The sequence below is a fragment of the Curcuma longa genome, unplaced genomic scaffold (assembly GCF_044706935.1).
Source record: "Curcuma longa cultivar G26 ecotype Majalengka, Jawa Barat unplaced genomic scaffold, ITB_CL_G26_1.1 contig_28413, whole genome shotgun sequence".
Lineage (NCBI taxonomy): Eukaryota > Viridiplantae > Streptophyta > Magnoliopsida > Zingiberales > Zingiberaceae > Curcuma > Curcuma longa.
The window spans coordinates 1-24,327 of record NW_027433702.1 but is presented as its reverse complement, the minus strand read 5'-3'; the positions used below and the strand labels follow the sequence as shown (position 1 = coordinate 24,327).

General features: G+C 39.8%; 3 protein-coding genes across 4 annotated transcripts; 1 reads left to right on the top strand and 2 right to left on the bottom strand.

Annotated features, from left to right (window-relative positions):
• Nucleotides 1-6,229: 6,229 nt before the first annotated feature.
• Nucleotides 6,230-8,721, bottom strand: LOC141819236 (cytochrome P450 734A6-like). 2 transcript variants are annotated; one of them, XM_074706578.1, is made up of 5 exons: nucleotides 8,362-8,721; nucleotides 7,785-8,008; nucleotides 7,471-7,706; nucleotides 6,955-7,378; nucleotides 6,230-6,880 (listed from the first exon to the last, which is right to left on the bottom strand). In XM_074706578.1, the coding sequence occupies exons 1-5, from the start codon at nucleotides 8,645-8,647 to the stop codon at nucleotides 6,449-6,451; spliced, it is 1,602 nt and encodes a 533-aa protein (XP_074562679.1). In that variant the 5' UTR covers nucleotides 8,648-8,721; the 3' UTR covers nucleotides 6,230-6,448. The 2 variants fall into 2 exon arrangements, with proteins under 2 accessions (XP_074562679.1, XP_074562678.1); XM_074706577.1 differs by having other exon boundaries at nucleotides 7,471-8,008.
• Nucleotides 8,722-12,722: 4,001 nt separating this feature from the next.
• LOC141819238 (BIIDXI-like protein At5g11420) lies at nucleotides 12,723-15,421 on the bottom strand. Its single transcript, XM_074706579.1, has 3 exons — nucleotides 15,352-15,421; nucleotides 13,442-13,939; nucleotides 12,723-13,376 (listed from the first exon to the last, which is right to left on the bottom strand). The coding sequence occupies exons 1-3, from the start codon at nucleotides 15,419-15,421 to the stop codon at nucleotides 12,841-12,843; spliced, it is 1,104 nt and encodes a 367-aa protein (XP_074562680.1). The 3' UTR covers nucleotides 12,723-12,840.
• Nucleotides 15,422-17,475: 2,054 nt separating this feature from the next.
• Nucleotides 17,476-18,863, top strand: LOC141819239 (uncharacterized). Its single transcript, XM_074706580.1, has one exon. It carries the CDS (start codon nucleotides 17,569-17,571, stop codon nucleotides 18,697-18,699), a length of 1,131 nt encoding a protein of 376 aa, XP_074562681.1. The 5' UTR covers nucleotides 17,476-17,568; the 3' UTR covers nucleotides 18,700-18,863.
• Nucleotides 18,864-24,327: the final 5,464 nt, after the last annotated feature.

Sequence of the window (24,327 nt, the reverse complement as noted above, 5' to 3'; positions counted from 1 at the left end):
GTGTCCTTCAGAACTTATTCATACGTGTTTACATATTTAAAAAACCAACAATTTTTTAGATATTCCAACTATTCGAGTGAGTTGTATGGATCCTACCCCACCATTGAACTTCATATAAGGCTGCTGACTAGGAATACAAATATTTTAGAACAAATACAATCATTCATGGGGGCTTGAGATAGCTTATTTGTTCGAACCTGATGCAACTTCCATCCTTACACTCTGGGCTTGACATTGGATAATATGAGAAAATTTTAGCTTAAGCAACTAGCATTTATGCGTGGAGCATATGGATCCATGCTTTCTGGTGTAAGTTATCCTACATCGTATTCACTGTTGTAATTTATAGATTCCACTATGAAGATTAATTATGCTGGATAAGCATGCATTACTTATCATCTTATTGTTATCTTATCTTTCACACCTCGTAATAACAGCTGAGATTATAAATTTGTAAAAGGTTAGTACTGTGCCTTTTGATCTGAAAAGCTAAAACTGGGTGTTTTTGCATTGAGGCTTACTGAACATCTAGATATTTACTAATCTTATGTTTTATCAGGTAACATGCTCATGCAATCATTTGGTCATTAATACCTGCTCTTTAAGTAATTGGATCATTTAAACTAAATAGCAATTTGTCAGAAGATACATGCGTAATGGAAAATAACATGGCCAGTAAGACTAAATTCACTTTTATTTCTGTTTATGCTATTCAAGTATTTATATATTGAAAAACTTCTACTTGAAGATAAGATTAGGATTTTAAGTTTTTTAAAATCCAATGTAAAGAATGCTAGAACTTGTTAAGGTCATATATTGTCTTTTATTTATTATCTTAACTGTACATCTATACTATGTAAATAAGGAAAACCTCCCCTTCAACTAAAAGAAATAAAACCCCTTCTCTTGTGGTATTGACTGAGGACATATAATTAGGACATCTCTTTCACTGAATTGTGTTGATGCTATTTTGGTGCCCTTACAAATGTTGATACTGTTTGTACTTCGAGAAGGTACTGTCTTACTCTGTGACTTGAATCTGATAGTTTTCAGTTAAACTAGCTAGTGCTATCTTATTTACAGAAATGAATTTAGCGACTTCCTTGCTGTATAATATCAAATTCAAAATGGTTATGGTGTTTGATGCTATTTAGTTTGACTGGGTACCTTGCATCAATGATGATATTGCATTCCAACTTTATGAATTTTGTCAATTTAATCCTTTTGATATTAATTTAAAAATCTTTTGTTGTTAATTATCTAATATCTTGGTTCGCAAATTGGCTGCGTCAGTGTAACATATTGAAGGACATGGGGGGTTTAACTTTGCAATAACATACTTCAATGCCAGGTTAAAGCCTAGCAAGCAGGCAGCTCTATCTGGGCTTGTATCTATACTAATTTTTTTAGTTTTTTTTATTGGATAATCAGTGAATATGATGCAATATCTGTATTTTGTTAAATTTATCAATTTTAGACAATTAAATTAATACTGTTCAAGAGAACAAGGAATAGGTGGGCGTTGGTCAACACCCAACCAGCCTGGAAGATATCAACCAAGGATGTTTCACCTTACTGAACCATCAAATCACAGAACGAGGTTGAAGTGTTTTCTACATCAGTATTTCTTTCAATACTTACTGAAAACAAATAGTCAATGTAATGTCAAAGTGCTATTTTTATTGATTGGGTTGAATTATTTTTTATTGGCTTGTATCCAACCTAAAATTGCTTTCTTATTGACTAGGTGACGATGCTTGCTGCTTCAGTTAAGAACCTACAGACTGAGATTCAGTGTGTCAGTGACCGTTCAAATCCAAGTTACTCTTTGCTTCTGTAGAAACAGCAAACTTTGGGACCAACTTCGCTGCTGATTTATTGATTCTGGGTTGACCAACCATGCAGTAGTAAACTTTAGCTTGTTTATCAGTTCCTTTAATTTGGTCAGGCACATACAAAATATATTAATGTAATGTATTCAGGGATGCTGACGACCGATTTGTATTTGAAAAAGTGTTCTTGCCCCACTTGAGTGATACACTGATTACATTGTACCTGCTTCTAATATAAATGTATCTAATGCTGGACTAATTGCTGGATCATGTTGCAGAAGTTGTAATTAACTGCTACTTGTTATTAATTGGGATGTTCATGATTGGAAATAAAACAAATGACCTACCATACAGCTGGCCTAATTTGTTTGCTTCACCCTGGCGTGCATCCTCGTCATTTATGTGTGTTCTTTTTTACATCACATCTATTTATTCAGATTGATCATTTGAAGGGTAGTTTTAGTTAAAACTGCAAGAGAGCATTGAGTGACTCTAAAAATTTTCTACATTGCATCGTTCTATTTAATTCACCATTTGAGCCAAAAGGTTCCTATAGACGTTTTTATCGAAATGTCAAATGATAGAGTTCTAAGTGCTTGGTCATTCTAATGTCCTCTTGAATTACAATTTTATTTACTATTTATCAATTTTGATGAAATTATTATAATCAAACGAACTCTAAAATCTAAGTGAAAATTATTAATGATAGATTTTGAAAATTCTATATGTTTAGATCCATTTTTTTAAAAAAAAACATATAGACTAAGCCATAAAAATACATACTTTTACACAAATAATAGCAAAAAGTATATAAATAGATGGAGAAAAACGAGAACGAAAATCGAGAAGACAAGATAGAAGAATTCATGACAATCAAGAGATGAAATAATACATACTGCAGCTTCAACAGGATTACAGCACTACGATAATACTTGGGTGGGCAATTTCTCGAGCAGGCAGGCATACGGCAAGTTTACATGAATTTAGATGATCAGATTAGATGCAGATATATTCTTTCGAAATTTTACCAAATACAATTGCAGGTACAAGATAAGATTCAATTATTAATTAGGAACTGCCAAAGATGGACTGTACAGGTTTAATTTCCTCGCAGCTTTTTTTCTTCTCCCTTTGGTACCTCACTGCATGCCAGTTCGTCCCTTGCCAGATCAATCCTCAGGGATGGCATGGCCTGGCCTGGCCTTGGCATGGCATCACTGTGACTCGCCGCTGCTACCACGTAACGACCCTCTGAAACTGCGGCATCGTATATACTTTCCAGCGCATGGCTGTGCTTCTGCTGTTATGGAGCTCGCCAAACATGCATGGGCGCATGTATACTCCACCCACCGTATGGCCTCTTGCTGTCTCTACGCCTACACCACCTACTGTGCATGGCAGAGGACTTTATCGTCCCAAGGGGGAAGCTCACATGCATTCTCCCACCATGCATTCTGCTGCTGTGCTGTGCTGTGCTGCGGACAAAGGTAAGTAATTAACAACCAGTACCAGCAGCACTGCACAAACATTTAAAGTAGGGCATCCATCTCTTCCCGGTAGGTTTGGTGGGCCGGTTTGTACATCTCTTTCTGTGTAGGCGATGAGGCCATCTGAATCTGCTGCGTTGTCCCTATACTGGCCACAGCAGAGTCATGCGACGGGTATGCCATTGGAGGAAACGTGGCCACTGAGGGAGGCCAAGCGTCGTCGCCCATGTAGATCGATCGGCTCATTTTTTCTTTTCTTTTTTCTGTTTTTTTTTCTTTTTCTCCTCCCACATTAAATACTGTGAGTCATCATTGTCTCTGTCAGTCCATTCCTTTTTCTTGAATAGCCGACCACGTAGTGCTAGTGATGGCGATACATCCTAATGTTTATGTTGGCTTGTCCCTTTATGTTGGCTCCGAAGAGAGCCTAGAAGTTGACTCGATCGTATATTAAACTTCTTATGATTGTTCTGCGACTGCGCATTGATTGAGACTCCTACAGTTTGTCAGCAGGCGGCTTGTGTTGTGATCACCCTCATGCTCATGACAGCTATATATGTTCCTTTAATTTCTTCTGCATCATTTTCTGAGCGAATATTGAAGATAATGGCTCACCGGTATCCTTGATATTCGAGCACGTGGCACACCAGCTAGGTTGATATACTGCGGCAGTGCTGACGTGGCACAAATTGGACGTTCCAATTTCCATGTTTTCGTCTTAGTTTCTACCAGTTGGACTCTATCACAAACTCCTTTGATCTTCTTGGCCATGACTCCCTCATTTTGATGATTCTTACTTGATCTTGGCCATAACCAAACTTGAGTCCAAGATCTGAATATCTAGTTTTTGCTTATTTGAATGTGTTAAAAATTAAGTTTTATATTTTGTTTGTCTTCGTGTTCAACGTACTGTGACATGTTAAACAAAACAAGGAAGGGTTTAGCTTTATTTAAGGCTCCAGGCAATTGAAGCTCATGATGGAAATGATTAATGTGGTTGCTTTGAGACATAATAATGTTTAGTCTATTGGGCAAGAATTTAAAGTCAGTATGTACGCCTTACATTAAACACTCTCTGAAAGTCAACCTATAGTCTAATTTCTCATCAGTCACGAAGTCAAATCATAATGTCAAACCCTCAGAACTTTGCTCCACTTGAGAGAATATTAAGTTAATTAAGCATGATATAGATAGATGAAAGGGCACCGATGCACATTCTTAGTGACGGCGCAGCTCACTGTTGAGGATATTTCTGCAGAAGAGAATTGGTACTGGAGAGGATAGATTTTGCCTTAAATTCCACGAGGAATATTGTTCTTGTGAAGTCGACTGTCATTATCTTTCAATTCAACTACAGCCCGGCCCTTGCCTTGTTGGATTTTAACGTGGATGATGTTTAGATGATCATCCATGCATTTCTGTACATTTCTTCAGATATATTGCTTTAATTTAGCTGAATAAATACTTGCTGGAGTCCGGAGAACATTCATAATTAACCTAATGGCACGTACAAGTACGATATTATGATAATTGTGTAGGAGTCCAAGAGAGATCACTGATGCTGCCTCTGAAAGAGAGAGAGAGAGAAAGAGAGAGAGAGAGAGAGAGAGAGAGAGAGGTTTAATAATGGAGTTGATTAATTGCACAGGAAGCTCAGCTCCAGCTAAGCATGTTTAAAGTTTAAGCTGCTGCATGGATTAGATCAAAGGCAGCTGTAACCCAACCAGCCCCCGTAGCTAAAATATAGTTTCCCTTGAAGGAAGAAGTACTACGCAGGGTGCTAATCATGGAGGTGGAGATGGCCATGCTCCTCGTGTTCCCGATGCTCCGACAGATTGGCACAAATCAAGGACGAGGGCGTTTGGCGTTTAGCTACGAGGAGCTGTTATCAGCAGAAACCATGGATCTGATGGAATTTACTGGGGAAACTCGATCAACTCATTAAAAACATGCACCCCACCACCTCCGCCCTTCTTGAGCTGTAATGCACGGCATCGCAGAGCCCGAGCTCTCCGCCACCACCAGAACCCGGCCCTTTGCCATTTGGCCACCATTATTTATTTCCTAGTATATATAACTTCGATCGGGACGTTGGCATTAGCTGTGGCTATCTTTGGTCGGACGGCTGCCGGGCGTTGGGTCGCACCCAACGACCAACAGCTTCGGGCCATGTTGGATTCGTGCTGTGTCTTGGGCTGGAGATTCTGGAGCCGGAGGAGGCGACCGGAGGGGAGGGGGTGGGATTTGATTTGCCTGCCGCGTGCTTTTGGGAGACCAGACGACGAGACTGCCTTCGAGTTGGTCACTTCAAATTCAAGGCAAAAAAGCTCTGATCAGTTTAAATGGAGCCAGTGATTTTAGTCCTGTTGGCTCTATTGTCCTGGTCTCCGAATGATTCGCAGGGAGTTTTCTTTATGCCTAAAGTTGGCTCTGTTGGATGATGATTAACTAGCCTTGGATGGATAGATAGAGCAATCACTTCCCCTTGGGTTAACAAAAAAACTACCTCAATTAAGTGCATCAAGGCGAGATATCCCATGATTTTCACACCTTTTGAGAGCAGAGTCCAAGGATAAAGTTCCGCTTGCATGTTGGTAAACATGGGTGAATCCCATGACAGAGGGCGACGATACTGTTCGCACATTACGATTTAATCTAGCTTAATCTCAAAGGAGAGAGTAGCATGTAGATAATCACATGCCTTCCCTTATCTTTATACAAACGAAAGCGTTGATCTCTCTTTCCACATGCTTTCATAGGGAGCAGAGATTACTGAGAACTCCACATTGGTCCACTTGCCCTCACATGTTTCTGTTCTCCCTCCTCATGCTGGAGAATGTGCAAAATAACGCATGCACTGCGTCGAGCTGCTTATTTCAGAGATGCACAAATTGTGTGTTTTGATTTGAAACAGTTGGATGAGTGGTATAATATAATACAAGGTAAATACGTACAGAAAAGCCACATTGGAGCTGCGGCTAGACGAAGAACAGAACAGTAATAAAGGACGGAACTTGAAAGTGTGCAGTGGTATTTGCAGGTGCAAGAAGGTGGTCATGGCGGCGGCGGGCACTTGGTTAGCCGTGTATTATTCCAAAAGAAAAAAAATACTTTGTGGTTTTCTGTGTATTATGAAGTTAGGGGGCGGAAGAGGACGGGGGCTCCGAATTGTGGGTAGAGGAGCAAGAGGACGGTTGGGGCGTGGACGTAGGAGGGCGCGAGGCGGAAGGAGAAGCGTTGGAGGAGGACGGCGACGGTGATCTTGGCCTCGAGGAGCGCCAGGTTCTGGCCGATGCACATGCGGGGGCCCAGGCCGAAGGGGATGAAGGCCGTCGGGTGCCGGGCGGCGCGCGCGGCGCCGTTGGCAAATCGCTCCGGGTTGAACTGTGCCACGTCCGGCCCCCACAGCTCGGCGTCGTGGTGCAGGCCCAAGATGGGGATCAGCAGCTCCGTGCCCTGAGGGATACGGTATCCGCCCAGCTCCACGTCCGCCTTCGCCTGCCGGATCGTCGCCACCGCCGGCGGGTACAGCCTCAGCGTCTCGTGGATTATCATCAAAAGCTGCAACGGCGAGGAATTCATCAACGAGAGTTACTTGGACGTCGTCTATAATTCTGGGATGTGGCAAAGCGTACCGTCTTGAGCTTGGGGAGGTGTTCGCGGGAGGGGACGTCGCGGGAGCCGCACACGCGGAGGACCTCCGCCCGCGCGCGCTCCTGCCACTCTGGGTGCATCGCCAGCAGCACGGTGGTCCACGTCAGAAGGTTGGAGGTGGTCTGCTTCCCGGCGAAGAAGAACGTCTTGCACTCCTCCACAATGTCACCGACGGTCATCCACGACGCTGCTGGCGGTGATCCTGTTCGCGGGCACCCTGCCGCGGTGCTCTGTTTCGGCTCGCTCGCGTTGATCATTAGACCAAGCAGATCCTTGGCATTGCCCTGTGGCTGCTCCCAATCCTCTTCCTTCCGTTTCCTCCGCTGGACGATCAACTCTACCAAGCTTCTCTTCATTTCCTTCTCCAATTTCCACGAGTTTGTATTCTTTTTCGTCGGTAAAAATCTAAATTCGATCATTTTAATGATGAAATTAAGTCCATGACCTTTTTAAAATGCGACTGCAACAGTACTGGAAGTTGGACAGCGACGCGATACCTGTAGCCAGGGATGAATACGTTGCGGAAAGCCTCGGCGGCGAAGGCCATCTGCTGCGTCTGCAGCTTGAACACGGCCTTGCCGTCGTCGAAACTTCTCCCGAAGGCGGCCTGGGTGATGGCGTCCTCTGTCACCGTCTGGAACCACTCCGACACGTCGATCTCCACCTCCTCGCCGGAGGTCGGCAGCTTCTCCACCATGCTGAGCGCCGTCTTGCCGACGAAGGGAATCAGTAGCTGGAGTTTTACGATTTTCAGATCAATTAAAGTGAAAGCGACGGCGATCAAAATGGCAACGGAGGGAGCAGGGCCTACTTTGAGGTTCTCTATGTGGAAAGAAGGGGTGAGGACCCTGCGGTGGTGAGCCCACTTCTCTCCCCGGAGGCTCACCAGCCCCTCGCCCTCCAGCCGCCGGACCTCCGAGTGCGACTCGTAGCGCTCGAAGACGTCGGACCGCGACAGGAGGATCTCCCGGATGAGGTTGGGGTCGGCGATGGCGAGCCGCGGCGTCGGCCCGAACCATAGCAAGAAAGGGGAGCCTGCAAACAGAGACAGCAAGAGCAAACTGAGCGCCAAAACAAGCATCTTTCCTGAGAAGTGGGATGGAGAAAGAGAGGTTCACAACAATCAACTAGCAGCAGAGACAAAGCCAATGAGCAAACGCAAGTTAGGACAACTGAAAGATGCAGACAAAGCGATGAAAAGGAACAAGAAAGAAGCGGCCATGAAACGCCCACACAATTCAGCAACCAAGCAAAGAAAAAATGCCAGATGCACAACCCCACAACGATCTTTTCGAAAAGGGAACATGGAGGAGGAAGGAAGAGGCCAAAATGTGGAAGGAGCAAGACAAAAAGGCAAGGCATGGGGTCATGCCATGCGTTCACAGTACCGTATCTCTTCTTCCAGTAGTGGTAGAAGGCGAGGACTCTGGGGAGGACATTGTGCTGGTTCTGAGGCATCACCATCGGCTTCGAGGCGGCCTCGAGCATGAGGCCTACCATCTCCTTGACGCAGCCAAAGAAGAAGCGGTAAGGGGGACCTCTTATGCCCTGCTTGGCAAAGTAGCGCTCCACCCTCTTGGGCCTCCACCACAGGTAGTCCAGCACCCTGAATGCCATCACCATACACGGCCCTATCGCGCACAGGAACAAACTCCACTGCCACGACCACCCCATCCTCTTCTCCTTCTTCTTACTCTTATGCAGGCTCGCAGGAACGTTAAACAGAGAGAAAAGGGCGAGAAGCTTGGATTTTGAGAGAGAGAGGAGAGCAAATTGAAGGGTCAATAAGAGGAGTGAGATTATATAGAGAAGGGCAGGCCGGCGCCGTCGAGGCCGCCTTCCGGGTTTAAAGGGCGAGACAAAATCTATGGTCAAATGACCAGACTGACCTTCGATAATTTTAGACCATCTCCAACAAAAAAATTTATTTTTATACATGTTCAACACCAATTTAGTATCATTTACCGTCATTTTAACGCTAAATTGTTTTTAACTCCAACTAATACACACTATTTCTTACACTAAAAAAAATATTCTTTAAAATATTCTATTTTTTTATCATAATTTATAAATTTATTATTCAACATACATATTAACTTATTAAATATTTTTATTATGATCATAATTATTATTAAAATTAATATTTTTATGATACATAATAACTAATTTTTATAATATTATATATTTAATTATAAAAAAATAAATATTAATACTTTCCTTTTAATGAAAATAATTTAGTAGACATACTATTATTTAAAGATAATACACAATCATAAATAATTAAGATAAAATATTAAGAGTACTAAAAATTAAAAATCTTATTCAATTCCACATCAAGAGAAGGAGAGGAGCGGGGGCAGTGGAATCAATAGATAACATATACCCATTTTTTATCTCTACGTTTTGTTTTTTATGAAAAAAAAATAATCAGTTGTTTGTTGTAGCAGATTATCCATCACAGGGACATAAGACACAATGAACACTAACAAGAAGCTTAACTATCTGTAAACTTTTTCTTCTTCTCTTCGACCATTTTAAACATGTAAAAGATCAAGACTGATCATGGATGATGAGTCCTAGAAATTGCTACAATTGCTCACGGAATCAGTATAGTTTTGGATAGTGCAGCAGCTTTTTTGGCCCCATCAAACATTTTTCCAGAAATCTGAGAAGACTTTACCCTGAGTTGACAATATATGGAGTCTCCATTGATTCCACAAGTACAAGTCCAATGCCGAGTATTGACGTGTGCTGAGCTCTTTTTACTGCCAACATCTGGATTTACCTTTATTTTTCTTCCTCCTCTCCTCAGCGTCTTCTTAAAAGTCAGTCGATCAGTCCGTGTTCTTTGAGTGCTCGATCGGAAAGGGCAGTGCCAAGTGGAGACTGGAGTTGTCCAAGTCCGCCATGCCCCAAGCTTTTTAGAAATCCTCAGTATTCCCGAGATGTAACAGGAGATCATATATGTTTAATCATGTCACCTGGCTCAGCCCTTACCTACCTGTACGTCCAAAGCTGACAAATTTTGGAATTGATGTATATTCTCCAGAGTTAATATATATGAATTCTGGAATAGAAAAGAAGTTTCTGAGAAATCAGCACGCCATTCGACTTCTCAGCTTCCTAGAAGCCACAGATATGAGCTTTGTAGTGTCATTAAGGTGCATTTACAGGCATCGAGTGTAACCTTTGTATATAAAAAATGGCCAAAGCGTTGTCCAAGTACATATCAGAATCCACAAGCAACATTAAATTAATGGCATGCAGCCAGCAGTTTTGTTAAGCTTGCTGATGGAGCCTCCTCTGGACTACTTAATTGTGGTCAGACTCCTCGTTTCAGATCCCAAAACTCGTGGGAAGTTTGAGAAGTAAGATGAAAGCTTGCCTTGATCCTTCACTCCAGAAAGGAGAAGGGACCTCTGAAGGATATTATAAGGCAACGACTCTGTCTAGTTGGAGCAGATGAAACTGATTGCACTGCAAGTTTCTGAAAGCATGACGTTGGAGGGCCACCGTCGTCGGTCTTCGAGGGGCGATGCAGTGAGTGAGCCCCAGCCGTTGCAACGGCCGAACCAAGGCGTGGACCCCAGCAGCATTGGAAACCGGAGAGGGACAACTGTACGGCCCCACTTCTCGCCCACTTCGCCATGTTGTCAAAATGTGACCGAGACAGCGTGGGACGTCGTGCTCCCAGGTGGTCACAACTCACAACCCCCAAGCGCCGGGTTGGGGTCCTCCGGAACGACCTCCTCATCCCCCAAGAACACAATCCCATTTCTGTTCTTCCTTGCCAACTCTTGGACTGGTCCTTGCTTATTTGCTGGAGATCACTGATGGGATTTCGTTGACGATGTGAATATTTATTAAGGTGGACAGCTCCTGGAGTTGCTACCTCTGATCCACCGAGAAGCTCAGCTCTTTTGGCCTCATCTGGATTGCCAAAACTATCAGCTGTTGCTAAGACTTCCTCTTTCTTCAAATACCACCAGCCAGGTCTACCTGGTTGTTGGCCGTGACGCTTTCAATCCTCTAAAAGTCTTCCATCTTGAACATACAGATAATTCACACTTATTTTGCATTCATCAGCTCCAGTAAAGTAGCGATGAAGTCGATTACAGTTTCAATTCCAGCAATAGAATATCCATGGCAGTGACTTGTTTCAGCCATTAAGCTTGTTCGTAGTAGTTTGACAGCTCAACCTTCTAGCTGAAGTTGTTGAAACTGCTAAAGAAACTAGACATTATAAAAACAACCATGATATCACTAAAGTTTGATTCAGGAATGACATATTTTAATGGCTCTCTGTAGCTTAATCAAATTGGAAATGACAACTGACATTACTGATTTGTTTAGACAATCATCTGGTGCGATGTCTTAATCCTGTGGCCGACTGCTATAAATGCAACTCCAACTCTTATCTCATAAGTCCAAATTGGACTACGAGAGAAGAGACCCGAGAACACTATGCTTAAAGCAATTCATATGCAGCACGAAAAACCTATTACTGTGTTAGCTTATCGAACAGAAACCTATCTGAGATCCAGCAAATCTTTGTCCAATCATAGATGGCCAAGTCCCTATCTGTCACTGCATTACTCGAGGGGGAAATGGGTTTCATATGCATTCTTTAACGTGCCTGCCGAACGCGATGTTTATATAGAGAATCAGTCCAGGATTTGGCACCTACCTACTACCTGGTGGTCCTTGACCAGTTGTTGGTCCATGTACTTTCACCAAAGGCAGGGCAGCTTCACTCATACAGTCTCACTTCAAGGCTTGTCAAACTCCCTTGCAGAAAGTTGTTCATGAAACTGAAAGGAGTTGATCATTGTCCTGCCATTAATCATATGCATATCGCTGCAATCTACAGAATGTGCTGTGAATTCAGCAGTTATCTTTATTTAGGGGGGCCTATCCGTACCCGATATGGACCACTTACGATGACACTGATCCCATCAGTCCTATTGAGCTATCACATAACTGTATCTTGGCATCAGAAAGTGCCTACTCTACTGGTGCAGATCTTTTCTACCCAATCTATAATACTTTGCATTCAAGAAACCTCACGTCTGTAAAGGAAAATGAAATGGATCACTTACCTGTTTCAGCCATCAATGCTTTTTAAAACTTTTATTCTTGTTGGTTATACAGCGGTGGAGTTTTGAGAATGGTAAAGTAAGAAGGCATGCGAGATACACGCGTTTAATTTCTTGGCTCGTTTCGATTGTCCACTATCTTTTGTTGCCTTCTCGTTGATACTTGCGGTTGTTCTAAGCACAAAAGGCAGGGGAATGGCAGCTGCTTTAACTTTGCACAGGAGGCAATGGAATGGAATGGAGTAAGAAAGGATGTTGCAGAAATTGAGGGGGAGATGAGAATTTGTTTTCTGGCGCAAGAAGACAAGTAGAGAGGAGTGGCTGGAGGAGGACCACAAGCCTTCAAAAAGTTGGGCCGCCCAAACAAAAAGCACTGCCTTTTATTCCGGTTGCTGCCTCAGGCAAAAGTCTGCATGCATGCCACTGTGAGCCCATTAATTTCAGACGACCTGATTGTCTTTTACATTAGAGCAATAATATAAGAGAGTTTAGGAAATTTTAAACATGTTTATATTGTGGCTTCAAAGTTAATCCACGAACACGATGAAGACTTTATATGATTTTATTGCAACGGAAATATTGCACAGAGAACAGAATACAGTGAAAAAGTGAAAAGATCTAAAATCTCATACATTGATAATATTTAGAGCGAAAATAAAAATCTAGCAAAGCACAATAAATATCTGATAATAGTTTAGCTCACGTGACCCGCACCGTCTCGACGCAACCGGGACGGCACGTGATTAATAGCGGTGCGGTGCGGTGCGGTGCTCACGCCCGGTTCGGGTTGCGGATGCTGACGAGCGCCACGTCGTCAACGACGGGCCCACAGAGGGAGCTGAGGTCGTCGCTCCGCGTGACGTAGTTGGAGCTCCAGAAGACGACGCGTGTGCGCGGCTTGGCGGCCGCGAACCGCAGCACCGCGCGCTTCCACCCGCCCTTCCCCTTCGACTCGTACGCCACCTTCACCGTGTGCTCCCCCGCGAAGGCCTCCACCATCAGCGACCCTGCGCAGGCGTTGCCGGCGTCGCCCACCGCGAAGGAGAGCGCGTAGCGGCGGCCGGGCACCGTGCGCACCACCTGCGCGATGGCCGACTCCTTCCCCGCCAGCAGCTCCACCGCGCGCTGCCCGCGCGGCACCGCGAAGTGCTCCGCGTCGATGTAACGCACGGCCTTGAGCGACTCCACCATCCACCCCGGCAGCGGCGAGTGGTCGTCCTCGATCTGCGGCGGCACGAGGACGCCCCACGTCGTGTTGGGGATGATGTAGGGTCCTTCCTCGAAGTCCCCGTTCTTAAACAGGTTCGCTGCCGGCAGCGGAGGCATTAGATCGGACAAACAGCTCGAGTTTAGTAAAGTAATTAAGGCTTACTGTTGGTTCTGCGGGGCGGGAAGAGCTGGCGAATGGCGACGGAGTCGATGAGGGGGCCGCAGGCGGGGTCCTCGGAGACGCCGGGGTTGTGGATGACGAGGTCGACGGCGGCGGACTTAGCGAGGAAGGCCCAGGAGTAGGAGTCCCAGCCGTTGCTGCTGTACATGGTCTGCATGGGGAGAACGCCGAACTCGGGGGAGGCAGAGACGTTGAGACGCTCCTCCTGGGCACAGGTGCGGGCGGCGCTGAAGGTGAGGGAGTAGCGGACGCCCTCGGTGAGGCGGACCTGCTGCTTGATGGAGGCGTCGTTGCCGAGGCGGACGGCGAAGGAGCCCTCCGGCACCACCAGCAGCATGTCCCCCTGCTTCTGCCCCCACTGGATGTACTCCACGAAGCCCGCCGTCTGCCATTGCGGGATCGCTTCGTGCCCGATCACCTGCGTGCCCCGCAGCGCCGATCGCCGCGGCCCCTGCTCGAAGTTCCCATTCGGCAGCAATCCTGCACGCGATTAACAGTTTTACCTTAAAAAGATTGTTTTTTTTTTTCAATAAAGTCAAATCATTCAATTTTAACAAGTAAATTTCATAGTTCGTTAGAGATCCTTTATATGTTTTGGATTCTTCATTTGGATTTTGTACGAGAAAAGTCTCTTCATTCTGTTCATTAGAAGTAAGCCAAACAGATACTGATGACTCAAGATAGTAGCTGATGAACTAGAGAACAAAATCATTGACAATTTTGGATAATAATAATAATAAAGTTTTTAACTTTATCTCTCATGCTTTAATTGGGTTTTAAAATATCCACTAAAATTTAGTTATTATCATTTAATTGTATAGTTTATCATTATCATTTTGTCCTTGTACTTTTATAAGCATTATTAGTTCATCCTTTATTTAGGTGAGCATTTGACAACCTTTTGAAGAAAGTGTAGACAAGATGATGACATGAGTAAAACTACTATGGCAGGTTGATTAAAAAAAACACTTAAGATATAAGGTTAAAATAAATTTTAGAAAAATATATTTGAATCTATTTAGTTTTTGATAAATTCACAATGAAAATTTACTATTTTAATTGTAAAAAATGATAAAATATAAAAATAAGTATGTAAATTTCATGGTCCTCTCTAACTTCAAATGATAAATTTTGCGCTCATACAAATGCATATATTGTCTTAATTTATATTTGAAGTTGTTTTAGTCCATCAACGATTTTGAGTCTCTATTTTTTTTTAAACTATAACACTTAAATCTTAAATTATGATCAAATGTGAATTATCACGAACTAAAACACTTCTAAATCTTAAACTATGACCGGATCTAAATTATCAGGAACACAGATCTAATCCTAGTTGATGATTTAGAGATAATATGGCCAACTAAACTATTTCTAAATCATAAATTTTGACCAGATCTGAATAATCAGGAACTTAAATCTAGCCTTAATTGATGAAGTAGAGATGTATGAATAAAAAAAGGAGAAGATTCCCTGTTTTGTGGGAGAAGGTGACCATGTTTTGAGAATTCTTAAACTGTGTGTGTTCTTTAGAAAAAAAGGAGGGCAAAATTAGGATTCTCCTATGAAAATTGTGGTAATTTTAATAGAATAAATGAAGCAGAATCTGACAGTAGAAAGCTTCAGTCATTATCACCATTTTAAACTAAATCTAATCGAAGCAGTCTGATTCTGTCAATAGTATTTTCAATCTGATTTCAAGAACACTATGGAGTGAAACAGTTCAGTAAAGACAGGGCAAAGAATAGCAACGTCTCCATGCTAGAAACTCAGGACCTTTCACTCAACACTTGCGTAATTTACCCCCAAAGAAAATTGAAAGGAAAAGAAAGAAGAAAGAAGAAAGAAGAAAGAAGAAAGAAGAAAGAAGAAGCTGAGTTTTGAAATCTTACCATCCTTGAGAGCTGCAGCTAGCTGAGAAAAAACACACAGAAGCAAGAAATATGGAAGCAGAGACTGCATTTTGATTGCCGAGACTGCAAAGAGAAGAAGATGAGGAGAGAGATAGAGAGAGAGGAGCAAGGCAAAGAGAAGATAGATCAGTGAATTATTTGGAGCAAATGGTCAGGAGAGGGGTCGACTTTTAATGCTTGTCCAGAAAACATGAGTCATTCTTGGCTCTGTGTTTCTGTATCCCAAGTGCCACTTAATCTAAACAAGAACAGCATAGAGCAAGGAATCTGTGACTATAATTATTTATCTCACAAACTCACTAAGTAAAACTGTTAAAGCAGCAGCTGCACAAGGTGCATGAGTCTGGCCTCATTATATGCAAAAGTACTGTGTTCTTGGTGTGCCAGTGATATACTTAAGCTTAAAGCATCACATTTTTAATATCTTGGTTTATCATGTACAAAAAATGCCCAAATCTCTGACAATAACTGAACAGACCACATGGGAATTCTTTAACAGTAATTAATGTGCTACCTGATCAAGAGCACAAGGCATCAAAAGCTACTGATCAAAATCTTAACAAAGTTAAGGCAGGGTTCTATAATGTTTGAAGATATGTTGGACACTGCACTAGTCACATGGCTTGAAAATAAAACAGAGGATAAGGTGAGATATGTTGTATCTAACTACACAAAACGGTAACATCTGATACTGAGGAGAATTTTAACAGATCTATACTTTACGATCCAGGTAGATCTAGATAAATTTATGCCATGATTTAGAAGCTCTCCTTCATTAGATCTTTAGATAGAATGCACAGTAAAGGGACTTCATCCTGGTTTTGAGTAAGGTGGACCATAAAAGACCAGCTCAGACCAACTCAATTACATGGCAAAGTACATTCAGACCTATGAAAGAACATTTTGAGAATGAGGAAGAAGAAACTTTGGGAATTCACTTTAGAAATTGAGCTTATTCTGGCGACTGGTATATTCAAAGCCAGGTAAGTTCTGTCTGTTTGGACTCACAGCTCAAAGAAACAACAATTAGGAGCTTCACGTGCTCTGCTCTGAACCATGAGCCATGAGCCATCATGTGCTAATTAATCCAGGAACTGGCATGCATGTGGCTGATTCCCCAGTTATAGCTTTTTTTAATTTAGAGAAAAAAAAAAGATGGCACCATTGCCTTGTCCCATAGTTCTCTTTTTTAACTATCTGTTTTTGCCCTAATTATCTTAACCTACTAATTCCAGTGAATTCAGGAGGAAAATAATGTGAGTTTTCCTGGCTGCCATGAGTGTTATCACAAGGTGAGAGTCAGAATAAGCCATGCCCTGCTCTCTGTCCTCTCTTATCCCAAGAAAACTTCATCCTCAAACCATGAACGTCCCTTCCTTGCCTCTGGAATAGGAGTAACATGGTTCCATATGACGTGCCCTCGCTGCAGTGCCATGCAGCAGCTTCGCCTTCTCGATCCAATCTTGTCTCCGTTCCTAGTTCTACGCTTCGTTTTGAAGGATTCACCTCCATCAGTCAAAACCTTGAGCTCTGCATCGAACTGCAGGGGAAAGCAGTTCGAATGGAGAATGGTTTTAGGTAATTAAACACTGTGCATGGTGTATAATCAATACACTTGTTGTTAATTATTAACTATAATATTCTATTAATTTTAAATACAACAATAACTAGGTTTAATTTTATTATGCGATTATTCTTTTTAGTCATAACCATTCGACTATTGTCGATCTGTACTGTTGTATAAGAATATGCGTATTAATATTTTCAGTATTTATTCATTTAAACTAAGAATTGTATGCATTATTTATATAGTATTTTTGGAACAATTAAGTGGCTAAAGTGTTGAAGTGACGACTATGTAAATTAAATATTAATATTATTTTAACAATATTTTTAAGTATTTAAAAAAATAAAAGAATTGTTAAATTAGTAAAAAGAAATATTATAAAAGGGTTAAGATAATTTTTAAAGTAAATTAATATTTATTTAAATATTTAATAAAATTATGTAAAGAGAGAGAGAGAGAGAAGACTTTGAGTGGTTACTCAATAGTCAGTCCAGCGTCATTGGTGCGTACACCTGCCGGTATTTTTTTTTGTTTTCTTTCCCTACGCCAAACCGGTAACCGACGTCGCCAGTAGTGTTCTCTCCCGGTCCGGCGGTCGATCTTTTGGAAGCAGTCGCTGCCCGCCGGTGATGAAGCGGAAGAAGTGGAGGGCGGAGGAAGAGGCGACGCTTATCCGGGAGTACGCGGCCCTTCTATCGCCGTCGGCTCCCTCGTCCCGGGGCGCCCTCCTCGTCGCTCGGCTCCGCACGCGGGAGAAGAAGTTCCAGCCGATCGCCGACCGGGTGAACGCCGCCCACAACCTCCGAGACCCCAACGCCTTCCCCTTCCTCTGGTCCTGGCGCGACATCTCCGTCAAGATCCACAACATGCGCCACCAGTTCCTCCACGTCAAGCGCAAGATCCACTCCCTCCCCGCCAACCTCCACTACGAGCACGCCCTCCACCTATGGCCCAACTTTATCCTCTACAAGCAGGTCTTTGGCGACCATCACGACCCCATCCACCGCCCCTCCCTCGAAAGCCCTGCTCTCGACGAGAATCGCTTCGACGATGATAGCATAAACGAAGAAGACGATGGATATGATGACGTTGAGGAGGACGATGGGGTCCAGTTGTTGGATGACTTCTCTTACTCCGACCAAGAATTGATGGAGAAAGACGAAAGGGGAATTGCAACAACTGTAGACCAAGGGGAAGAATCAGAGGAATTAGGGTTAGGATTGCGAAGCAAAGATCCTAGCCACTTCCGTAGGAAAAAGGTGGAATTTTTGAGTTCCAAGATGGTAGAGCTTGGTGAGATTGCAATGAGGAGGGAGGAAAGGAGGCGCGAAAAAGAATCGGTGAGAGAGGAGGAGTATCTGGAGAGGGCGCTGCAAAAAAGGGCATTTGTGCACCAGAGGGAGATGGACGACGAGGAGGGAAGGAGACTGCAATGGAGAAAGAGGAGGCTAAGGGAGGAGAGGAGGGAAGTAGAGGATATGGAGTGGAGAGAAAGGATCCTGGTGATGCAGATGGAGCACGAGAAACAGGCTATGCAAATGCAAGCCGATGCTTTTCAAGCTCAGATGCAAATGATTGCCATCTTGGTGAGGATTATTTGCCAATTCCTTGGAGGAGGAGCAGGTGGTGCTGATGGTGGAATTGGGGGAATGCAACATCAAGTGATGCAGCCACAGCAACAAGAGCAACAAGAGTCACCTGAAACATTGGTTGGAGACAATGGGAAGAATGGAGATGACTCTAGCACGCACTATGTGTAGATTTCATGTAAGTTTGCACATTAATTCTTTGTTTCCAGTTACATGTCAAATACCGCAGGTTTTTACATACTAGTTGCAAGACAACATGTGCCAATTTTCATTTGTGAAAAAGCTATTAGCCTTGAACAAATAATATTGTTCCATGGTATCTACCATTTGATATGTTCTCCTGATTTTTTTTATATCCCTTTGAAACTGAAAAACTGTCACATTGCTGTTGTTTGCTACTCTTTTTTTTTTCCCCTTTTTGTGTGTGTGTGTTTTTGGTTTTTGATGCAACAATTATAGGCGAACTGATTATGCCAATGAAGTTTTTGACTACAGTAGAATGATTTCTAGGATAAAAGTACATGGAACATCACCATAGGTTTAATAGGTTTGAAATGGAAAGAGGTAGCGTTGTGAAAGATGTGAAAACGTTGTAATCTTAAGAACAATAAAAGAGAATTGAACCAACAAAATAAGAATGGAGATGGAAGTGGGTGGGTATAAGGGTGAGAAAGGAAGAACAAAACCCCCAAAAAAGATAAACATTGTAATTGTGTTGTCTTTCCATTAGAACAACATCTGTGTTGTCTTTCAAAGAGAAGAGTTTAAGTTCAGGCTGTTGATATGTCACATCTGTGTTTTTCAATTAGAACAAGTTGACAAAATAATCATCATAACTGGAGCTCTCTATGCTGATAAAAGGAACAAGAAAAAAAAACAGAAACACTATTTTCCTTGCTGGGGTCTCTTTCAAAGTGACTCAGCTTTTTTTCATCATTGTTCAGTTGCTCTTGTTTAGAAAGGTTTGTTAATGCGATGATAATACTCCTGACTTGTCATCATATTTAATCTTCATTGTCAGGAATTTGACCTCATTAATGTTATTCAATATATATTTTACATGGGTAAAAGATAAGTAATTCAAATGGAATCCATGGTAGCCAATCTACAATTGAACCCATTTAGGAAAGTCCGGAAACAACATTTGCAAGATAAGGACCAAAAGTTTTAGGAGGACCCGAGTGACACAAGCTGCTTGTCACACAATAACATGACAACCAAAAAATGCTCATGGAGAGCAGACGGAGGATAAATAAAGGGATGAGAACCGACAAGTACAAGAACAAGGGAAAATGATGACTGACAGAGAAGCACAGCGAAGGAGCAAACTAAGACTATGATACTACTGGATGTTGCAGGAAAATAACACATGGATGGTACATCAGTTAGTTGTTTGCCGATAAAGATGAAAAATATCTGAATAGAGAATTATAATTGCTTGAATGAGTGAGAAAAAAAATAGCGTGAGAGCCAGTCACATTAAGATATGAATAAAAATATGATAAATGTAGTAAATTAGCATGAGTAAAAAGGAAATAAAACATTATTTTAGGCACTTTAGAAACAAAATAAAATAGTATTTTAGACTAGTAATTGGTTTCCTTTCCTATGAGTTTATTTTATTTTTGTTGTTTTCTCTATCTAGGATTTTGTGACACAATTTTACATATAACCGTTCCTTGTTGCAAATATTACTAGCAAGTGCATGTAAGAGTGCCAAGTCAGTAAACAATCTAATTAGATATGTTTATCCAATGATAACTATGCTCATTTTGGTTATAGTTATTTTCTGTGCTATTTGAGATCTATGATCAATTAGGCGACTTTACTGTTAAATTAGAATGATCTAAGAGTCAATCAATTCCACTTAACCTCAGACAGCATCTGGCACGTATGTTATCAAAATTCACATAATCATACCAAAATCTGTAAATATACAAATAAAAAATGCCAACTAACAAGAGGATTTATGGGAATTGAACCTGTGTAGTGGAGCCACCTATTAGAATCTGAAGTAATTTAAACTAGGGCATTGACTAAATTTATCAAGCCATAAGTTGGAATTACATATTGTCAGACTCCACTTTAGTCTCATATTTTTAGTTGTGAACTAATACATTGGTTCATAATGCATATGAGTTTTCTTTGTTAATTGACTGGAAGTTTGAGTATCTAAGCCACATGATTGAGGTTATCAAGTTAGGCCTCCAGTTTCCTTATGACGTGATTTATTCAGGTCATGATCTAATCCATTAGATTAGTTATGATAGAAATTTACTGATAAACAAGTTGATTAGGTTTTAAGGAGGAGTAAAAAGGATAAGAAAGGGATAATAAAGAGCTAAAACAGGTTTTAGACAAAAGGAGATGCTGTAGATTTATCTACGTACTGGATAAAAGAAAATTCTTAGGACAAACCTGTCTGACCTCTTGGTTATTTAAAAATTAACATGTTTGTTGACTATTATCTATGGTTAGCACTTAACATCATATTCTTTGCAGAAAATAAGAAAACAAAAGGAACTATACATGTCCGAATTGCTGCAAATAAGAAAATTTTCAATTACTGTAAATAGCTTCATTTTGGAGCTGTTAATAGTTTATATTGCTGAGTTGCCAAATGAAGTTGACATTTCTTTATTTAGTATCTCCTTGTCAGTCTTTTTTTTAGAATGATGATTAATACCCTTATAAAATATCTATACGGTACTTAAGCTTGGGCTAGAGTTTATACTCACCCTATAAGCAGATTTCATCCTCTGAAAGTTGAGGAATGTGTACGCACTTACTGGTGCCTCTATGCTTCAAGCTGATAATTTATATTTTGTATTCTTATGCTTTCAAGAGTCCCAGAAATATGAAGAATAGGATTTGTCATGTCAGCCTCTAACAGATTCAATACACTCGAGGAATCAGAGTAACGACCTCACAAAGAAAGAAGGTTAAGGAGTTGATAATTATTAAAGTAGAAGCAAGGTCGCCAACGACTCCAAAGCTGCAACGTGATCCAGGAAAGTAGCAGTTGAATATCGAGGGAAAACAAGGGTGAATTGTGGATACCAAGTAAAAGAAAGATTTGGTTACCTATGATACTCAACAGGAATTCTGCAGTTTGATTAAACACTATATTGGCATCTCACCTTGGGGTCGAATTACAGGAATTCTGCAGTTTGAATCGCAGGACTAGTAAGGAATTGATGAACATTGTAGGAGAAAGCGGCTTTATGGATGGTTAAGATACATGTCAGTGTAGGTTAGGCCTTCGCTGACAGTTTTTTTTTTAAAAAAAAAATCCATTTAGTGTTGTTGGAAATCAGCAACGATATAAAGTGTTTGTCAGTGATCTCTGTTTCATTGACAGAAGAAACTTCCCATCGATGGAAGAAAAAAAAATCTAAAGGGCGTCTATTTATTTTCAAATCATAAAAAAAAATATTTCATTTTAATTTTTTATCAAAAAATTATTTAATTATTTAATCATATATAATTATTCCAATGTTCTTTAATACTATTCTATATCGTTCAGTATTATTATCTCCTATTTAAATTGCTCATTTAATTTCTAAATTGATCGAATATGTTATAAGGATTATGAAATTGTAATTATTACAATAGGTATAGGAGTTACGATTTTGTAACTGCTACAACGTAAATAATAAGTGAACAAAATTAAATTTATGTTGTAGCAGTTGCATATGTTGTAATAGCTATGAAATTATTACTGTGATAACATGAATATTTTTGAACAGGTTAAATTAAGTAAATTAAAATTTTCAATCGAACCAAACTGAAGCTATATCACTGTGGTGTTGGTTTTTAAAAACAAGCACTATTGAAAATTTTGATTTATTCAGGTTAACCTATTCAAAAATATTAACATTGTAATAGTTACGATTTCATAGTTGTTATATTATAAATTCAACTTTATATACTTATTACATTGTAACAGTTATGAAATCGTTGTTACAACTATTATAATTGCTATGAATATGTAGTCGCTACAACGCGGATTCCACTTGCTTACCTAACATTCATGTTGTTTTGTAACTGATACAATGTAATATTTTTAAACAGTTTAAGTATACATTGTAGCAGTTATGAAATCGTAACTGTTATAAATGCTATTTTTGACATGCTCAGGTAACAATTGTGGTTTTATAACTACTATAACGCGTGTCAACAGATTTAGAAATTAAAATTTATAGTTTAGACATAAGATAATAATATAAATTAATATTGGAAGGTATTTGGATAATTATATATGGTTGAATAGTAAAATTAAATATTCTTTCATAAAAAAATCAAAACGGTGCGTACTAATTATTAATACGGTGGATTGTGAGGGGATAGAATGCAACAGTTGTTTATATAATTGTCCATGTTATATTTAGATATTTTCAGCTTTTTAAAGTTAATATTTAGTTTTTAAAAATGAATATGCACACTAAGAGACATTATGAGATGTTTATGTTTCCAGTTTCTTATATTTTTTTTTATTTTTATTATATGATAGATATTATATATATTATTATTTATATTTTATTTCTATATCTATGGATTATTTATCTAATTAATATAGAAATAAAATAACTAATTGTTTAGTATATGATCATGATAATTTTAAATAATTAGTCAATTAATTCTTCAATTGATAGATAGGCGTTGATTTTTTGTTTGGATGAATCGACGAAACAATAGGAAATGTTTTTTTTGTTCCCAAGTGATATCAACCACCAATTTCATAACAGTGCAGTATAATTCATATATATTGAATGATAGCAGACGATCTTTTTCCAGTTAGTTGGATCTGAATTTAATTCGAGAAATTAAGAATTCAATTCAAATTTCTACTCCAAATTCCAAATGAAATGTATACCACCAAATAAAAACGTATTAAAAATATATATTTTCCTACTTATCAGAACACACAAGATAAGGCAGATATTAAAATCTAAAGAAGAAAAAGAAAAAAAAAGCATTTATTCATATCAAAGTAGTTGAAGCCTAATTAATAAGAGCCAATCATTTTTTTTGTTTATTCATTTTAAAGTAGTTGAAATATAATTTATAAGAACTGATAAAGTTTTAAATAGTTGCAATAGTAAAAGTTTTAGTTGTTTTCTAGGAGAGGTCTGACTCAAGTTTAATTATGCCTACACAAGCAAAATCCATGTGCGTTTCGCGGGAAAGACAAAATAATAATTTTATTATGTAGCATTTATTGAAGAGAGAAGATTTAAATTAATGGTTATGAAAACTAATATTAAAATGAGTAGATGTAAAATATATTTTATTTATCATTATATTGTATTATTTGTGCATTCAAATTTTTAGATATTCTAAAATATTTCAGAATGAGTAATTATCAATATTATTGTATTTCATTTATTAAGTTTAATCTTTAGCAATTCATGATTAATTAACAAATAATTAATGCTAGCATTTGAATTTAATATAAATCATAGACTTCTAAATTAAAAGTTTGTTTTTGTGGTAGTAATAATATTTTACGAAATTTATTATATTTAAATGAACTTTAATTTATTTGTCCATTTAAATTACATCAAAATTGTTTAAATTGAACACTTTATATTAGCTTAGAGCATTATATTAGATATATGCAAACGACTTTATATTTTCTTTAATAATTAATATATAATAGAAATATTAAATGTTCTTTAATAATTCTTTTGAAATTAAATATACATATTTTATTTTTTTTCTTTAATCTACTACAACATATTAATTAATTTAAAAATTAAGCATTGACGTTAACTCATTTAGTTTGGATTGAAATAT